Source organism: Palaemon carinicauda, chromosome 6 (assembly GCF_036898095.1).
Source record: "Palaemon carinicauda isolate YSFRI2023 chromosome 6, ASM3689809v2, whole genome shotgun sequence".
Taxonomy (NCBI): domain Eukaryota; kingdom Metazoa; phylum Arthropoda; class Malacostraca; order Decapoda; family Palaemonidae; genus Palaemon; species Palaemon carinicauda.
Genome location: NC_090730.1, coordinates 6,584,105 through 6,604,276, shown reverse-complemented (window position 1 = coordinate 6,604,276; position 20,172 = coordinate 6,584,105). Strand labels below are relative to the sequence as shown.

Below are 20,172 nucleotides of genomic sequence, written 5' to 3'. Positions count from 1 at the left end.
TTCCTTGTCCTATTCTCCACCCACATTGTTGAAAAGTTATAAATAAGACTTGCGCCTTTTCTTTAAACCCTGTTTTTTTGTCGATTCATCTCAGAAATCGGTTAGTTTGCTGTGCTATGCAGTTAAATAGAAGTTTTACAAGTTAAACGTTGTCTTTATAGATTAATTGCCGTATCCCTGATCTTTAAAATGCAACAGAATCTTTTTTTTTTAGATATCGAGCAGATAAACCTCTGTTCAATGCATTGCTTTGTGATGACACACAAATATCGATTTATATTTATATTCACAAGTGCAGGCTGTTGAATCATCCGGTCTGTAACAAAGGACTTTTAAAGGATGAGTATAAAAGAGTATGAATATCAGAGGAAAGCGTAAAAGAACTTGAGGTACACAGAGAACTTTATCAATTACATTTGGTTTCAAGTTCACAAAGATAGAATATTTGAATTTTGAGATGCGCCCAACTTTACGGACAGTGACCAACAACCGCGAAACCTGTTACTCAATTTCGTTGTCGAAACGGTTTTCTTAAAAGCTTATAATTCCTGTATTATTATAAGATCATTATTTGTATGACGCATTTGCTTTTTTTGAGTCCATTTCGAACATTTGTTTGTAGGATATGCAACGCGTGCGCACAGGTGAGATGGTCACGTGACCCATTCTCCTCCAATGGGGAGGCTTTGCAGCGCTGTTAACTTTCAATTCATTTCATAATGTTTCGTTAGACAAATCGTTTTCCCCATCGCCTCCCACATGAAAGAAACGAATCCTATCCATGTAAATATATACAGAGTATAATTTTAAACTCATTTTATAACGTTAAACGAAAAATAGCGGGGATTTTACGCAGTGTTGAATGTTGAAAGGGAAACGAAGGCGAACGAAACAAAAAGAAACCAATGTGGTAGAAAATGTTGTGGAATGACGGCAACGTCACTCCCAGTCAAGATGGCTGCATGTCTCCCGCAAGACGGAGACACTACAGATGAGGAAAAAATCACGCGCTGTCCAACGTCACATACCCATAAACATCCCATAGGTGGTACTCAAGGGGAAGACAAAGCCTTGAGTGCCACCTCTATCGACATCAAGTACGAGGGCGACAAGGTAAGACCGCAATTGAGCAATGTTATTGTAGGCGGTGACTTGTGAAGGGATCGAGCAAATCGCGCTAAATATCTCGATCCTGCCGTTTGGATCCTGCAGGAGCGCTCGATTCCGCCCTGGGCGGACTTTTAACACCCTGGAGGTCGTGCTTTATGCCATGACGGTGTAGAAGGGAGGGAATATAAGGTGACAGAGAGCGCAGAGTACTCTGAAGGGAGTGTGTGTATGTGTGTTTGTGTGTGTGTTTGTGTCTGCCGCGAGGTGGTGGTAGTGTTCTGCTCTGGCCGAGAGACCAGAAGACACACGCACCTCACTTCACATTTTGGTCTTTATTCCCACGTCACGACCCCTTTCCTTCGCTGCTTCCCCTTCGGGAGGACCCTCCGCCTGCAGCGTCAGCCTCGCAGGTCATCACCAACGGGATATCGGGGGATTCTCGTGCCAAAATGTTTCCCTGAAAATCGTGGAATATTCGTGTGAGTGTGTGTTGGTGTGACCACCGTTGGTGGGGGGTGGGGGGGTGAGGGAGGGCAGGTTTAATATTTGCCAGCATGGAAAATTAAATCTCAACTTAATTCCACGGCCGTAGTCTGAACGTATCCCAAATAACGTCATTTTTCGAAAGGAAATAAGTCATCGGCGGAAATTCGGAAACGGTAGCAGATGGGGGTTCCCTTAACCACGAGCTGCTCTTTCCAATTCCTCCATTTTGGTCAAAATGATTCCTCTCCTGGTATGTGAAGGCAGGCCCAAAAAGGATTGTAGGTTTTCTTGTGTGTTTTCAGTGCGAAGGTGTTCTAGACATCCCGTCCCTTAAACCACTCGTTAAGAACTGGTCAATTACCATGAGGTGGTCTGCAGGTCTTGAGATGATTCTAGATTGTCATTTGGTGACTAATAATTTTTCTCTTTATCGGGACTCCTTATCTTAATTCGATATAGGAATTAATAATATTGATTTAATAATTCTTATGGTTATAGTTAGGTGTTGGTAAGGTAGAGGAAGATAGCTGTCAATAGTATTGTCAGTAGGGTTGTTAATAACATCCACAAGTGTGTAGGGCAGCCATATATTGCTTAATGTATGCATGATTATCATGGGTCCAGGTGTTATGTAGACTACTCTTAACCTTAATTGGAATCTGTCAAGGTAGTCTTCATGCTATAGTTCAAGATAAAGACAGTGCTACTGTAGTATGGTATTACAGATGACAATAATCAGCAATATCTGTATGGAAAAGAGGCAATGTGACATGTAATAAGAATGTTTTGGTATTCTTCTTGTTTTACGTATTGCAACTATTGTAAATCTGGTATAATTTACCCCCCAAAACCCTTTTTATCTTGTCAAATATTGCAGACAATATGGATATTATGAAGTCACGTTGTGATATGTAAGTGTTAATGCTTACATTGCCCCAGTAAAACATATTCATGACCTATCAACTCTTTTTCCCTCTTGGGTCAGTTGTCGCAAACGAAAATTTTTCCCCATAAGAAAATTACCCCTAATATCCTATATTCCTTTTATAAGAACGAGGTCACTATTACGGTCGTAGTATAAGTGACCAATATGCACCTTATTTATTATTTCATAACCGTTTAATTATTTTGATTGGTCTCTATTGCAGCAGACTGTTGTCATTTTCAATACATGTCTGTCATGCTCTTGTTTCTGTAGATGGGTAATTTCCATTTGTTTAAAATACGAAGAAATTACTAATAGATTGTGTAGACTGAACAGTGGTACTAACTGCATGTTATTGGAATACACAGTATTATTACTACCTAAGCTACAACCCTAGTTGGAGAAGCAGGATGCTAGAATACCAAGGGCTCAATGGGGAAAAATAGCCCAGTGAGGAAAGAAAATAAACTATGAGTAGTAATGAACACTTGAAATAACTGTAATTAGTAGAAAACATTTTGCTCATATAAACTATGAAAGGGGACTTAAAGTCGGCCTTTCAACTTGAAAATGTATCAACATATGGAGGTGCCACAAGATATTCAGTAATGCAAAGTACAAGAAAAAACGCTGTTATTCCTACTGTTTGTGATAACAAAACGTTCTTTTTATATATGTAAGTAAAGATCAATTTTTAGCAGTGGCTAGTTCCTAACCATAATCTCTTAATCTAACACAGCTGATATGGTCAAACAGTAGTGGAAAATCAGATTCATGGCTCCAAACAATATGGTAAGGACACAGAGTCCTAGGATGTGTCATGGGTTATAACTCTTCCATAGGTAAGGACATGTTATCTCTAGTTAGGTTAAGTAGGGAACTGCAGTATAGGATAGGTCATATGCCTTTGTTTCTCTGGTGACTTATAGAATTACATACATGAAAGGCTTGTGGAATTGCAAGTTGTAATGGTGAAAAAAATGTCCTTGGTAACCTTTGATGCTTGAGGGTGCACTTGGGCACACTATGTTATCTTATTCCTTTTCCTCACTGGACAATTTTCACTGTTGGATCCCTTGGGTTATAGCGTACTACTCTCCTAACTAGTGTTGTAGCTTAATTAATATTAATGAAGACGAAAACTGTTTGTGTGCAACTAAAATTGCAAAAAAAGAAAAAAAACTGATCCAGCAAGAAGAGCTTTGAGGATAAAAAATACCTTTTTTGAGATCGCTGGTGCTGTTATTTACCACGATAGGATTACTATACCTGTGTTGTTTAAAGTTGTATTAGTGATTGATGTATGCGTCATTTAGTTGAGCTGGTGGAATTTTTTTTTCAAGTGTGTTAAGAGATTAACTTTATTATACAGTTGTCAATCGTGTCAACATTATACTCTATAAGTACACTAGTTTATTATACAGTAGTCAATCATGTCAACACAGTACTCTATAAGTACACTAGTTTATTATACAGTTGTCAATCATGTCAACACAGTACTCTATAAGTACACTAGTTTATTATACAGTTGTCAATCATGTCAACACAGTACTCTATAAGTACACTAGTTTATTATACAGTAGTCAATCATGTCAACACGGTACTATATAAATACACTAGTGGGTACAGTTACCAATATCGGTAGTTCTGGAGATTACTTTTGCACACTGGTTTTCTATGACTGGGTAATTGTCTTCATAGGGTGATCAGTTTCATGTTTATCTTACTCATTGCATTAGTCTATTGTTAACGTCCCTGCTTGTTGATCACTGGAATAGGGCTTGAGTCCCGCTCAAGCTTGACAGTTTCTTGTAGTGTCTACATCTGCAACCTCGCCATCCTTGTGAGCTAAGGATAGGGTGTTTTTCGGGAGCCTATAGCTCTACCTGCCGAGTCATCGGCAGCTATAGCCTAGTCCTTCCTGGTCCTAGCTTGATGGAAAGGATTAAGGCGTGGATTATACGCGAGACAATTAGTCTCTAGGGCTGTGTCATTGTCCCTTTCCTCTGCCCATTCATGAGCAGCCTTTAAACTCTGTGCAACCGATAACACTGTGTCATCTGTTCATGTAATTATATACATAATTTGTTCAGTTTTATGATACAATTTCAATTTTATATCTTTTCCTTTGTTAGGTATGCTATGAAATTTCAACAAATAGACTTACACATGTGAGGTTATTGCACACGAGTCATGAGCCCGACAGCGAATTTTTCACTGCTGATACTGTATTAGTGCCTTGCAGTGCTCTCGCTTTAGCCCTATAGTATAACTCAGTTTAGGTTTCACTTTCTTCCTTGCTGTCCAACCTCGTCGACGTTTGGGCTACGAATGGCCACTGTCCCATAGCGCCATTCCTTGTGGGCCTAAGCCATAGTCGAATCTAACTCCGCTGTTGGTTTTGCAAGGTGCCTTTGGCCGAGTAGGTCCTAATTGTAGCCTACGTATTGATGTTAGGTTTTACTAATGGTAATACGGTACAGGTAAACCTGACCTGTTCACATGTCATAAGCTTTGGTTATAATTTCATGTAGGGTGTGATATACATATGACAACAAGTGGCCTAAGCCAAAAGGGTAGTTGGTTGGCCAAGGCACCAGCCTCCCGTTTGAGATATTACTGCCATTGTTACTGCTTCATTGAATCCCTTTCTTTTTACAGCTTATTTTTCCATTGCCTATACACAAACAATAAGCTGCTGCTGTAATTATATAGAAAATTTGTTCAGTTTTATAATACAATTTTCATTTATATCTTTATTCCTTTGTTCTTACACAAAACAAAATAGTCTGCCCTATTCATTACACATCCTCTTCATAACTCTAACAACACTTAGGATAACCAAACAATTCTTCACTAGAGGAGTTGAGTATAACACTAATTGTTCAGTGACTACTACCACTTGGTTAAGTTGGAAGAAACTTTTTAGCTGTGGTAAGCAGCGCTTTCTAAGAGAAGAACACCCAAATCAAACTATTGTTTTGTGTTCTTGGGTAGTGCCATACGTTCTGTATCATGGGACTCCACTGTCTTGGATTAGAGTGCTCTTGCTTGACGGTACACTCACTCAAGCACACTATTGTATCTTAACTTGTTTCCTTTCCTTGCTGGGCTCTTTTGCCCCTGGGCTTATAACGTTCTGCTTTTCTAACTATGGTTGCAGCTTGGCTAGTAATAGTGTTAAAATCTCCAAGAAAAGGCAATTGGTTCTGCTGGATGTCTTTGGATGTGACTTTAGGTTAAGGTAATAGCAGGTTTTAGTAAACTTTAACTTTTGGGTATAATTTTGTGTCCAGTGTGGTATCTTCTCCTTTGAAGGGTGTGCAGGCTGTTTTTCTTTTCATAGTTCTGTACTTTACTTAATGCAAGTCTTAGACACTTGTTGCAATTCTGTATGTTGGTTTGCTTATTAAAGGAATATAGAAAATCCTTTAGAATCTTTATTGGTGTGTGTATTTTGTCACATTATTATATTTAATCTTTGCATAATATGGCCTATGAAGTTCATTAAGGATGGGGATTATTCATTATCAATTTGACTGCCTTGTCTCAGTGTTATGTGATTAATTTGACTCAATATTGCATCTTATATAAAAGTATGGGCATTTTTATAATGAAATTATATTTGGGTTAGGGATAGTACAGAGTTACTGAATTTTTACAGTTTAAATTTTTTGGTTTGGCCATAGCTTGTGTGTTTATAAATAGGTACAGTCGGTAAACTATTTGCAAATTTATTTTTTATTTATTTATTTTTTTCCTACAGCACTATATATAGTAGTTGTACTGCCGGTTTTAAGTCTCTATACTCTCGAAAGTTTAACTTTTCAGGAAACTTATAATTAACAATTTCAGTTTACAGTACTGTATCGACTTCAACACCCATCCATTGTAGGGATTTTATCATGTCATGCTCATATTACTACAGTATTATCAAACATTATTTTTTTAGTACAGGATTGTATTACTCTTATATTGTTACATATTCTACATTAACTTTGTTAGTTGGTTATACAGTGATTAGTTCATGCTTGAATTGCCTAGCAATCAGACCAACTCCATGACCTTGACTAACTTTCCCCATCTTGTTCGGTTTACCTTGTCTGAGGCAACATTCTATGAGGCAGTCTGAACTATGCGTAATTGTCATCCAGTGAAATAAAGTATAGAAATAACTGGAGAAGTGTTATGCCTATAGGCATTGGAAGTCCTAAGATTTTTTTTAATAGATTGAATTTAATACACACACTAGATTGAAAGCCTAAATAGTTGTCACACCATTTAGAATTATGACTTTAAAAGTATCTTTGTATGGTTATTCCAAAAATTCCTAGCTGTATTTCTTAAAGTCACTTTGTTCTTTTGACTTGTGTGATCAGATAGCGTAGCAGAACTCAGAAATTTTTTAATCCATTTACACTTAAATACGCAACTCATTTGGCTGGATAATTTCTCCCCGTTCAATAGTAATGCTAATTCAGGACACATTAATATTAAACATACGCTTGTTGTAGTAACCCATTGTTTACTGAATACTGTGACCTGCTACATTACTTAATTTGTTTTCTTGCCTTACATATTTTAACCTACTTTGTAAATGTTCAATTTATACTGTGTCACTTCATGATTAATACCTAGGTTTGTTTTCATTTCCCTCCTTTCTAGGAGTGGGCTTTTTTTATGGCACTATCTTTAGCTCTCTTGCCAGGTTTCACTCTAAGGATGGAATACATTGCTTCATCATTGGAAATTTGACTTCTATTCTTTACAGATCATGGAAGATTTGCTTCTGTTGTATATAGCCCTAGCTAAATGTATAGAGTTCTGTTTAGTGACATTTAAAAGAAAGAACAGGACTGACAGCACTAACAATTGAACTAATTGCATAATAATGCAATATTTAATTGTCCAACTGGGTTTTTTCTTTGTTGGTATACAGTACTTTGTATTGGAAAGTTTTCAAAGGGTTGTTCTTGAAGTTTAGAGAGTACATTTCTGTACACATACAATATCTCATATAAGAGATTGAATTTTTTATCAACATTTGACATGCCAGACTCATGTATACCGTAGTATCCAAGGGGTCCTGATTTTAAAGTACATCCATTCCTAATGCTTTAAACGAACTTCCTCCCCTGAGCCCATTGAAATCATCCTTATGATATCGACTTGAAACAACCAGTGTTACTACATAGCACCGGGAGATCCCTCTTATATGAACTCGTTGGCGTTTGTAAATTTTGTTGTTACTGAAGGTTTTCCAGTTTGTTCCATAAAAGTTAAGAGTATACTAATAGGAAAAAATTTCTTTATTTAATGAAGATTTTTTAATGGCTGAAAAGAGGAATTGGATGAATGTTTTTATCACAGTTAATTTTGTAGTGGGCCCAGTGGCTGATGTTTATAGCCCAAACTTCAGAAGACTAAGTTCCTAGTGTCCTTTTTTGTTCAGTGTATTATAAAATGCAGAGGAATTCCATAAATGTTTGTAATTATTATAACGTAAATTTAGCCCCTGTCCTCTGTACGATATACTGTACTGAACTGTATAGTTTAGTGTTTCCGTGGGTGTCGCTTGGCGTCAATGACCTTAGATGCCATGAAACTTTAAATCAATCACTCGAGGGTGTCTCATCCTATCCAACCTTGATATGGTTTTCTATTCTCAATTGGGTAAGCCTCTCTTAACCACATCTGTTTTGATAGCATTATCCTTGGGTTAAATACAGGTGGTTTACATGTCAATAAGCCAGCCTCCGTGTCATTACTGTATGTAGTATGATGCTGTCTGTAACACAAAGCGTACTCTTGATAATCATTTGGTTTAAGAGCGGTTTTGCCGTGATATCTGAATTTAGGTTAGGTAGGTTACAAGCTAGCACTCGTAGCTTAGGACAACTGGAAGTTCTTATAGTAATGCAAATACTTGTATGTTGAGCTATGGAATATTAATTCCTGTATTCAATGTCCTTACTGGTATTTTGACCCCCAACCCAGGAGACACTAAGCTAGATTGATTTTGGACACACTTGTTCTGTATTATTAATCAAAGTACTGTATCTGAAATCTTACTCAATACATTATTAAATTAGTGTGCAACTTTATGACCAAAGTTTTAACTATTTTGATTACAAAATGAGCTTGATTATCTGGTGACTTTGATCAAAAGATGCCCAGTCAGTGTAGGTTGTGGTGTATTCTGTGATAATTACAAAATGATTATTGTTTTTTCAGTAAGGCGAAGTTATTTGTTTTACAAATAAAACTACTGGATTATTGTCTTGTGCCTTATTTCTATGAAAAGATGATTGTTTGTTGCTTTTGTCTTTATTAGACAGTAATTCTGTGATTTTTCTCTCAAAAGTAGGCAGTTGCTAACTTCATCCTACACTAGTGTCAACCTGATTGTTTACAAGGTCCTTAACCTGCCTGCATTTTTCATTACAGTATTATTATTAATTGCTAAGCTACAACCCTAGTTGGAAAAGCAGGTTGCTATATGCCCAGAGCCCCAACAAAAGGGAAAATAGTCCAGTGAGGAGAGGAAACAAGGAAAAATAAAATATAAGAGTAACAACATTATAATAAATATTCCTTATACCCTATAAACAGTAAGTACTTTAACAAAACAGGAGGAAGAGAAACCAGATTGAACAGTGTGCCCTAGTGTACCCTCGAGCCAGGGGCTATGACTGATTGTTAAAGAGATACTGTTTGGACAGTGTGTGTGTGCGTGTGTGCGCATGTTCTTCTGTTAAGGTTATTTACTTTGAAAACATCATGGGGTTGGAAACATATCAGAAGCATGAAAATAGTATTTATACTTGACAAGCTAGTGTGCAGTGTGAGGTAAATGTTAAAGGTCTTGCTTGGAATCTCAAATATGCATTTGACACAAGGGTGGTGTGTGTGTCCCAGAATGCTATAAGGATGGTGTGCATCTCCCACATATTTGTAAATTTTTTGTTAGTTTTACATTTAAATGTTGGAAGATATTCAGTTATGTGATTTAGTTCAGAGAAGGACATTTAGCACATAATTGCCCATGGAGTTTGTTTTTTAAAGTTGTAAGGAAAGATTTAGGTATGAAGGATACATACAGATTAGGAACTCAAGATAGATTCCCCAGTTTATTTGAAGGAACTTTCACGTTGGAGATATGGGTATTTGGTTTCTGGTATGTTGTTTGTTCTAATTAGGAAGATATTGCTTTGTTCGGATTTCATAATGTACACACATTGCTTTTGCCCATATTGTATATTGCATAGAATTTATCCGCCAGTATCAGAGGTGAATAACTTTAAAAATGTGGCAATCTAGGAGCTTTTGTTTACGTGATGAAGATTGTGAATTTTCCAAAAGACCCTTCCCTTTCTCTATCAGATGGCTATTTTTCATCCTTTTGTTTGTTAGTATTTGTCTGTGGTCGTCTTTATATCTTGTGTGGCTTGTGTGGATGTAGTCTCATGGTTATGGTGCTTACACTTATATTGTTTGTGTGAAGAAAAATTACTTTTCAAGTGATTTGTTGTCTTTTTCTCTACTGTATAATGTCTTATCCTTGTTTTGTTTAGAGTTCTCTTGCTTGAGAGTACTCAGGCACACTATTCTATCTAATTTTTCTTCCTCTTGTTTTTCTTAAAATTTTTAGTCTAAACAGGAAATAGTTATTCTAATGTTGTTACTGTTCTTAAAATATTTTATTTCCTTGTTTCCTTTCCTCACTGGGCTATTTTCCCTGTCAGGTCCCTTGGGCTTATAGTATCCTGCTTTTCCAACTAGGGCTGTGGCTTAGCAATTAATAATGATAATAATAGGTGTTTTTTATATCGCCTATCCAGTTTCTATTCAATTTTTGCCTTATCAGGGGGAGTGGCAACAGGGTTGGTATTGTTGGAAGTCTAGATAATGAAAACAAAGCAGTTTCTAGTTTGCTAAACAATCGCTTTACTCCCAGCTCCTTTCATATTTGTAAAGATTAGATTAGTCGAGTGGCCTCTATTCATGGATGTGCACGGAAAGGTAATACACCCTGAAAAGGGCCAAGGTTGCCCTTTATTTTACATGAATAGATAAACTTAGTTAGATATGTTGAAAGTTTGTTGACTATATTGCAAGTGCAAGTTGATATTGATTTATAGATATTTCTTAATGTTAAATATTGTATGCTATCCATTGTAATTCTCTCTCTCTCTCTCTCTCTCTCTCTCTCTCTCCCCTTTCGCTCTCCCCCCTTTCGCTCTCCCCCTTTCTCTCTCTCTCTCTCTCTCTCTCTCTCTCTCTCTCTCTCTCCCCCCCCCCTTTCGCTCTCTCTCTCCCCCCCTTTTCGCTCTCTCTCTCCCCCCCCTTGTCGCTCTCTCTCCCCCCCCTTTCGCTCTCTCTCTCCCCCCCCCCTTTCGCTCTCTCTCTCCCCCCCCCTTTTCGCTCTCTCTCTCTCTCTCTCTCTCTCTCTCTCTCCCTCTCTCCCTCTCCCTCCCTCCCACCCTCTCTCTCTCTTTCGCTCTCTCTCTCTCCCTCCCTCCCTCCCTCTTTCGCTCTCTCTCTCTCTCTCTCTCTCTCTCTCTCTCTCTCTCTCTCCCTCCCTCCCTCTTTCGCTCTCTCCCTCCCTCCCTCCCTCCCTCTTTTGCTCTCTCTCCCTCCCTCCCTCCCTCCCTCCCTCTTTCGCTCTCTCCCTCCCTCCCTCCCTCTTTCTCTCTCCCTCCCTCCCTCCCTCTTTCTCTCTCCCTCCCTCCCTCCCTCCCTCCCTCCCTCCCTCCCTCCTTCACTCTCTCCCTCCCTCTTTCACTCTCTCCCTCCCTCTTTCACTCTCTCCCTCCCTCTTTCACTCTCTCCCTCCCTCTTTCACTCTCTCCCTCCCTCTTTCACTCCCTCCCTCCCTCTTTCGCTCTCTCTCTCTCTCTCTCTCTCTCTCTCTCTCTCTCTCTCTCTCTCAATGGAAAGCAGAGCCTGTCTTTGGTGTACTTCTCTTTTACAGCAAGTTTTTACTGTTACAGCTCTCGTCTTTGAAAGTTTGCCGATCCGTTAAATTGTTAGGTTTGAAAATGATGATTTTCTTTGGATATTTTATTAAGGCTTTATACCAACTGTGTGGAAGTTTATGTGCTTAATCTGGTTAGATTGTTGGTTTCAGAAATTCCCATTTCTGTATAGTATTTTCTTTGAAAGTGTTTTTATAATTGTGCTGAATTTTGTTATTGATTATTCAGTCTACAAAAGATGGGTGTTGAATTGATTCTTGGTCGGAGTTGTGGGAGGACAGTGGTGGTAGCAATGTTGCTAATATGGTGAGGGCTAGTTTTTGTTAGCTTTTGGACTCAACTGGGAGAGAAAGCAGATTTAGGGTGGGGATCTGAGGTTGGGTGCCGTTACATAAGGTTTGCTTTCATTTTTTTTTTTTAATCATATAGTACCGTAAACGTAATTACTTAAGATAGTTTAATGAAAAATTTGGTAAGTATGGATTATTTTTTTTTTTTTTTTTTTTGCTGAATGATATTAGTTGAATTTCTCATATAAATGATAAAATTTTTGAAAGAAAAGTTTTATGACAGTATTTGCTTCATTTTAGCTTGGATAATTTCTTGGCAATACTCAAAAAAACTTTTATTGTGGTTCTCTCAGAAACTCAAATTATATTTTGCAGTTGCAACTTTAGAATTATGACTAAATGTAACCAATGTACCTATTTTGGTAAATTATAAATATGCTCTGATACTCAATGTTTACAAGTACAGAACAGTATTATGAAATTACATAAGTTTAATTAAACACTTAAATACTTTTGTTTATGGAAATACAGAAATAAGTTCATACACGTTCAGTGCATATGTTTTATAATGTATGCTTAAGAGATTTTGTATCAGTTTGATTGTGAAAGCTGCTTTGAGGAATTATCAAGAGGAACGGTCAAAATTGATTGCTGTTAATTTGACCCAAAGATAAATGGTGAAGCAGCAGCCTTTATAATAAGGTACAGTAGTTACTCTACAGGTAATGTACTGCACTAGGAGGAAGAGCCTATAATTTGCAGCATATTTATGGATCTTGAAAAGGTATTTGACAAGAGTTTCGGTGGCCTATGTGATAATGTCCCTGACTGGTGAAGGCCAGACTGGGGTAAGTTCCCCTCTCAAACTCTTTAGTTTCTTTGGTCACTGCAACCTCACCATCCTTGTGAGAGTTGTAGTAAAAATGCTATGTAGTGTGGGCGGTTTGGGGGAGCCTATAGGTCTATCTGCCTACTTATCAGCAGCCATTGCTTGGTCCTAGCTTTGTTGGAAAGGGAGCTTGGATGCTGATCTTATGATTGTATATGGTTAGTCTCTTCGGCAATGTCACTGTCCCTTTCCTCTTCCCTTCATGAGTAGCCTTTAAACCTTGAAGAGTATGAAGCTAATTACTCGAGCACTTAAAAAGGTAAAGGGTACCGGGAGTGCCATAGATATAGCAAATGAAATGATTCTCTTACTAATTGCTATCTATCATAGTAATCAAGAAAGCTTCAAAGAAGTGCTTTAAAGTGGCCAACTTGAAGCTGTTAATGCAAATAACCCATTGAGTGTAGCAACCATGTTTTGCTAAAGACAAAAAGTTGATTATTAGAGGACAACTGAAAATGAATTAAACCTAATGGTGATTGGAAAGGAAGCCAATAAAATGGCCAATAAGTACTAGAAAGGAGAACCCTGACAATATTTCTTACTGATTTGGAAGTACAGTACTCTGAATTGTAGCTGTGAGGATTTGGGGAAGAACACTGTACAGTCCCAAGTGAAAGTTTGGTGTCTGTACTGTACAGTCGTTCCTAAATTGCATTTAGTTAAGTTTTATAACAAGTAATTGAAGGAGAGGGGAGTTAAGACCCCTGTTGATATCGATAAGCAGGTCTTGGAAATGGTTGAGCATTTCTGTTACACGGAGACTCGTTTGGCCGTTTGAGAGAGCCAAGCAAAAGTGGCGGCCACGGTTTTTTAATACAATCTACCATAAATATTTGCACATTAGGCAACAGCTGTATCCATATTGTATGAATTTGTGGTATTCCTTTCTGGTAACAAGAGGACTTATTGCCTCCTTAACCAAGTCAACTGCTGTTAGTGTGCAAGTCAAAATACTGTATCAGGGTGTTGGAAGATGATAATTATGCCAGAGCTAAAACTGTCCAATGCTGTACTGTATTACGAAACAAGAAGACAGTTTGTAACCCTAATTACATAAACTAACACTCAAGTCCTATTTTTATATGTACAGATATCCACAGTACTATATATTGTACTAGGTAAAACACCATTGCCTAGTCCCCATTAAGGCTAGAACTGTTAGACGAGGTGCATTGTAGGTATCACATCTAGGGATTTGCAGCTTTCTTTGGGACCTTTGCTGTACAAGGACTACTTCTATTGTTTATGCAGCATTGTCACTATTTAAATTAAAAAGGGAATTTATTTTTTAAAGTAAAACCTTAAGATATCAGCAGTCATGGTTGGAGGGAGTACATTGCAATATTGTAAGGCAGAGGAACTGGGGGAAAAGTTGAGAGCACACAAGTGCAGGTGATTTGAACACTTATGAGAAGGTGTGAGGAACATTCAGGAAAGATGTATATATGAAAGTAGTTTGATAGAAGTGCCATTTGGGGAAAAGGAATATACAATAGGTTTTTATGAGAGCCAATTTGGAATATGGATATATAGTAAATAAAGAAAAAGTAATAGGAAAGAGGGGAAGTAAACTGCCTATGCTTATGACTTGTGAATGAAAGAGTTGTAGTAAAAAAACTTCTGTAGTGTATGCTGTAGGGAGTTACTACAATATTTGGAAAGAAACAAATGGAGCTATTCAAGAAAATACAGTGGATAGTCATTGTATAATAAGTCATATGAGTAGATTATGGAATGGCTTCTGTTTGCAGATGACATTGTAGTGAGGAGGGTTTATTGATTTTTATTACTGTTTCAGTATTACAGTATAGCAAAGCTGAATGAATGCTTTGAGCTCAAGGGTTCCAAATAGGAAAGATCCCCATACAGGAAGGCACAATGAACAGAAATATCTAAGTTGTTTAAATTAGTCGAAGGATCGGGTAGTGGTAGGAGGGTACCAGTGCACTCTCATGAGTTTACTGTATAAGAGTATGATTTCATAATTGGTGAAAGCTGTTTCTGTAGTTACTGGTGGGTGGCAGGTAAGCCCCACCCTTCTGTAAGCTCTCAGAGTAGCCACTTTGACTTCAGCTGTCGACTAATACAGAATTATTATGCGTCTGACAAACTTGGCGATATTTACGTCCTCTCATTTTTTGTATTTGCATGTTGTGGTGAGACTGGAGAATGCACATTTGGTCCTGGCCCGGAGTTGTGGTTTGCAATTGCAGCAGTTTAAACAAGAGCTCTGTGGATTGCCCTACATTGTGCCCATCTTGCATATATCATGACTGCTTGCAGTCATGACCTTTTGAGGAATGTTAAGAGTGCTGCCCTCGCAGTAACGGGAGTACAGCGATTGAAGAAAGATAGACCAAGATTCTTAACTTTCGTGGTCTTCCTTGAAGTCGGAGAAACTGCTAAACCTTTCTTTGCCCCGTGGTACTCAAGCTTTGGACTCTTCTCAGTCTCCTCTCCTGCTACTCGAGCTTCCAACCCTTCTTGGTTTCCTCTCCGGTACTAGAGATTCCAATCTTTTTCGGTCTCCTGGTACTTAAGCCGAGCTTCCAACCTTTCTCGGTTTCTCCTGGTACTCGAGCCTAGCTTCCAACCTTTCTCGGTCTCTCCTGGTACTCGAGCTTCTAACCTTTCTTGGTCTCTTGGTACTTGACCCGAGCTTCCAACCTTTCTCGGTCTCTCCTGGTACTCGAGCCGAGCTTCCAACCTTTCTCGGTCTCTCCTGGTACTCGAGTCGAGCTTCCAACCCTTCTCGGTCTCTCCTGGTTCTCGAGCCGAGCTTCCAACCCTTCTCGGTCTCTCCTGGTTCTCGAGCCGAGCTTCCAACCCTTCTCGGTCTCTCCTGGTACTCGAGCCGAGCTTCCAACCCTTCTCGGTCTCTCCTGGTACTCGAGCCGAGCTTCCAACCCTTCTCGGTCTCTCCTGGTACTCGAGCCGAGCTTCCAACCCTTCTCGGTCTCTCCTGGTACTCGAGCCGAGCTTCCAACCCTTCTCGGTCTCTCCTGGTACTCGAGCCGAGCTTCCAACCCTTCTCGGTCTCTCCTGGTACTCGAGCCGAGCTTCCAACCCTTCTCGGTCTCTCCTGGTACTCGAGCCGAGCTTCCAACCCTTCTCGGTCTCTCCTGGTACTCGAGCCGAGCTTCCAACCCTTCTCGGTCTCTCCTGGTACTCGAGCCGAGCTTCCAACCCTTCTCGGTCTCTCCTGGTACTCGAGCCAAGCTTCCAACCCTTCTCGGTCTCTCCTGGTACTCGAGCCGAGCTTCCAACCCTTCTCGGTCTCTCCTGGTACTCGAGCCGAGCTTCCAACCCTTCTCGGTCTCTCCTGGTACTCGAGCCGAGCTTCCAACCCTTCTCGGTCTCCTCCACCAGTGGGTTGATGAAGAAAGACGACGATTCATACTTGACTTTAGAACAGGGCCGAAATGGCTTTTCAGATAGTGACACTAAGGATGGTCAAGCATTCGTTCAATGGAGATTCTCCTGCGAGCCTTAACTGCATTTAGGAATAGGTCTTCTTCCGTGTCCTCACCTTTCCCTTGCGGCCACTGCAGAAGAAGCTACTGATGTGACCCCTTTGGTCTAACCCAGGGCTCAGGGATGTGGAGTGAATTGCTGATCCTCGCCTTCAATAACGGAAAGAAGCTCCTACGTCCTTTCAGCCCAATTCCTTCAACCTTGTCTTATGCGGTGTAGTTCCTTGGTACCCGCCTTCCAAAGATAGGGGTGAACACCTATTGAATCCCCCTGGGGATCAACTTCTCCATCGAGGAGACCTATCTTCACATCATCCGAAGAAGTTTCATTGCAGACAGAAAAGATTTGGTCTTTACGAGACATTGCACGTGCCCATGCTGGCACCTGCTCACTTTGTCTTGACCTTTCACATGGGCATTCAAAAAAAAGATGCACTTCACTTAGCACTTGCTCATCATGAAAGCGCACACTCGCATTTCAGTTAATGCACATTCATCTGGCGTTGAATTGTCAGTGGTTCCTTCGTTGACACCCTCCTAGTAGTATATGCTCATCTGTTCTCTCGGCAAATATTGCACACTCATCTGTTCGCTCTTGCTTGGCAAGCAATGGGCGGTCATCAGAACAGGATTACTTACTTGTTTGGTGTGGTCTGATACTGGCATACATTATGTATGTTACTGAACTTATTGTTTGTGCGTGCTCTGTTTTTAGCGAACTCTCACATATTCACTCGCACTGTTTACAATAGAATTAGCCAGTTTCCTTGATAGCCGTTGTTTGCGCTCGTGTAAGTTGTACTCTCTGTAGGTAGAAAACACTATCTTGGGGGTGAATATACTGTTCACGTGCAATTTCGGTTCATTTTTTTTTTTTTTTTTTTTTCACGTAAGCCCACATTCACTTGATAAATTGTGCTCTCTTGTTCACACGTGCCCTTTGGGTAACAGGCATTCAACTATTAAGAAACTATGTGCACTGTGCTCCGAGTCGCACAGCATACTCTTATAAGTGTACAACCATTCACCTCTCACCGCTTGCCATTTGATCCTCGGAAGATTCCACGAGCAGGTCAGTGCCAGAGGTGGAGTGTAAAATTTTACTTACACCAATTATCCCCTTTTTAACAATAGCTCATATGCTTATATGGTCATTTACACTGTATGTGCTCCCCTTCATCCAGAAGGCCTTAGATGTACTGAGAAGAGGAGAATTGAGAAGTTGACATGAGGGAATAATCACCATAAGTTCAGTCTGCAGATCTTCCTGATGTGACCACGTGAGCCCTTCAGAAATACAGGCATTCGCCCTCACCCAAGACGAGTGTAGAAGCGAAGGGCACTTCTTAGCCTCTAAGGGACAGTCCCATCAACTTCTTTGGATTACCGACCAGGCGTAAGTCCTTGAGACAGACAGAAAATCCAAACATCCCTCAGAACCAGGAGACTCCCCACCACCGAGGAATCTCTGAAGACCATTCACCTTTTGGGACTTGAATCTGATTCAGGGCCAGCTCTAGTAGTGACAGAAAACCTAGACACTGAATCTGCTTCTGGAAGGTGCTGGTTCTCATAAAACATTATCGTAAATGTAACGAGTTCTAGTAAAAGGGGTTAATACCTCTGTAGACTCAATCCCTGATCACAAACTGGCTTGAAGGCAGTAGATGGCATTAACGTACAGGCCTTCGGCCGGAGTAATCTTTTAGAGTCAGTCGACCAAACAGAATTTTACCCTTTGCTGTCAAGGCAACAAAAATTCTATGTCTGGAAGAAGCCATTCCGTCATCATTACCAGTTGACATGGCCGTCATAACACCAACTTAAGGGACAACAGTAGAAAGGTTAGAGACCCAGTCCACAACGGTTTTGGATTTGAAATCGGGGAATATGGAAGCTAATGCAATGGCTAGCCTCCTGGTGACCTGGTTGGACCACTGGTCAGTAATTGTGGCTTACTGTGCACTTTTCAGGATCTGTTGTTCCTTGAGAATGAAAAGTTCATGGACATTGTTCTGTTAGGCGAAGGCAGTTGCCATGTCTTTGCCTGCTAGTGTGCTCAAAAACATGGATGCAGTAGTGGCCAGATTTGAGATGCATTCCGTACATAGGGACAATCATGGAAGCCAAAGCATCAACTCCCCTAAGTTCACCTTGAAGAAGGCTCCACAACCTCCTTGAAAGAGAGAGCACCAGGGAAGGCAGTCCCCTCCTTCAACTAGCAGGGCATTGGCTAAAGTGGCAGTACCACAGAGCAGAGGAGTGGACAGTAAATATCTTTTGTGATGCATACCGCCTCCTTTTCATTGGCTCTCATCCTCCCCTCGCTCAGTCTTGGGTGTCATTAAACCTGGATTTGGAAAATTGCTTGCCCTTCGTTCAGAAGTGAAGATGTAGGATAAGGGCGAGCTGCCAATTGTATGGGACAGATCTCCAGGCATTTACAGTTACCTGTTCCTCATGGAAAAGTCATCTTTGTGGGCCTAGAATGTCCCTGCCTGGCAGTCTGCCGGACTGTGGTTTGAGTCCTACTCAAGCTTGATACTTTGTGTCTGCAACCTCGCTGTCCTTGTGAGTTAAGAAAGGAGGTTTGGAGGATCCTATAGTTCTATCCATTGAGTCATCAGCAGCCATGGCCTAGCCCTCTCTTGTCCTACCATGCTTGGAGAGGGAGCTTGGGTGCTGATCATATGTATATTTGGTCAGTCTCCAGGCCATTGTCACTGTCAAATGTATATTTGATCAGTCTCTAGGCCATTGTCATTGTCCTATGCCTCTTGTCATTCATGAGCGAGCTTTAAAACCTTCATTAAATCCCAATCAAGATGGAGACAGCGAACACTGTATGTCCAGCTGCAAGGAGGAACAACTGTATGCAGACTGGATCTGAGAGATGTTTATTAATAAATATCAGCATTGCCCTTCGTCCATCAGTCTTGAAGGAAGTTCCTCCTCTCCCATCTTTGGGGGAAGGTCTACCAGTTTAAAAGTCATGCTTCCGGGTGTCGACTGCATCGGTCTCCCAAGTGTTCACATTCGTCCTGGCTTGGAATCACGCCCTCAGGATATGCCTCCTAAATGATATCTGGATGTTTTCTGAATGTTGCAAATATATTGACTAACCTAACAAGGCAAAGTCTTGAAGTTACTGTACAAACAAGCTATATAAAAGTAATTTGAAAGGCAGATGTTAAATCCTGGGTAATAGAAACAGTATAGTAATTGCAATGTGGTAAAATTCATGGTAAACAAGGGAGGTGAATGGACAATTCAAGGTGGTCACATTTATAAGGCAGTCTAATGAATTAACTGTAAACTGTACTTAACTAATATTGAATGAGATGTGTACATCAAGTTGGTCAACTTACAAAATTAATTGGTTCTAAGAAGCTTTTTTGCAAGTTGAATTTTATTAAATTTTGCCCTAGAGTAGGCCTAACCTAATTTGCATGCGTACAATGTCCAGCTACGAAATACTTCTGTTTATTATGAAATATCAGATTATTGCAAATGTCATTTTGCTTACCATGTTGAATTATATAGTGTTTTTTTTTTTTTTTTTTTTTTTTTTTTTACAATATTTTGTTTTTATTGGTGTATGAACATTTGATACAATATCTGAGATTATGGTTTCAATTGTATTTGTTTTTATCTCCGAACCATTCTGCTCTACCAAAGAATCAAACATAGTTGTACATCCTGTATTAGTGGACGTTGGCAAAACTTAATATATGGCAATTTAGTATAGACATACAATTCTTTCAAGATTAAACTAGCATAATGGTCCCAAGGAAAAGATTTAATAACCTCATGATTGAAAACTGCAGTGTTAGATAACTTTTTTTATTTATTTTTTTTCAGGCTTATGATGAAGTAGCCAAGTATGATGAGGAGGACTTAAGGAACTTACTGGAAGAAGTAACAAATGTCGGAAGAAACAAGGCGAGCATATCACCCTATGCATTGGTAAGTTTGTTATAGCATTAAAATCAGTTTGTAGTAATGGTACACAAGTTAA

At 39.7% G+C, this 20,172-nt stretch overlaps 1 protein-coding gene across 3 annotated transcripts in view; it reads left to right on the top strand.

The window, feature by feature from the left end:
- The first annotated feature begins 808 nt into the window (after positions 1-808).
- The window catches only part of LOC137642402 (dentin sialophosphoprotein-like), a 61,764-nt gene continuing 42,400 nt past the window's right edge, over positions 809-20,172 (top strand). Inside the window, exons 1-2 of one of the 3 annotated variants that reach the window (XM_068374937.1) lie at positions 809-1,113; positions 20,016-20,120. In XM_068374937.1, the coding sequence (XP_068231038.1) occupies positions 928-1,113; positions 20,016-20,120 (291 nt within the window). In that variant the 5' untranslated portion in view covers positions 809-927. Of the gene's footprint in view, positions 1,114-1,816; positions 1,847-20,015; positions 20,121-20,172 lie in introns of those variants that run through there. The other 2 variants (XM_068374938.1, XM_068374939.1) reach the window with 2 other exon arrangements.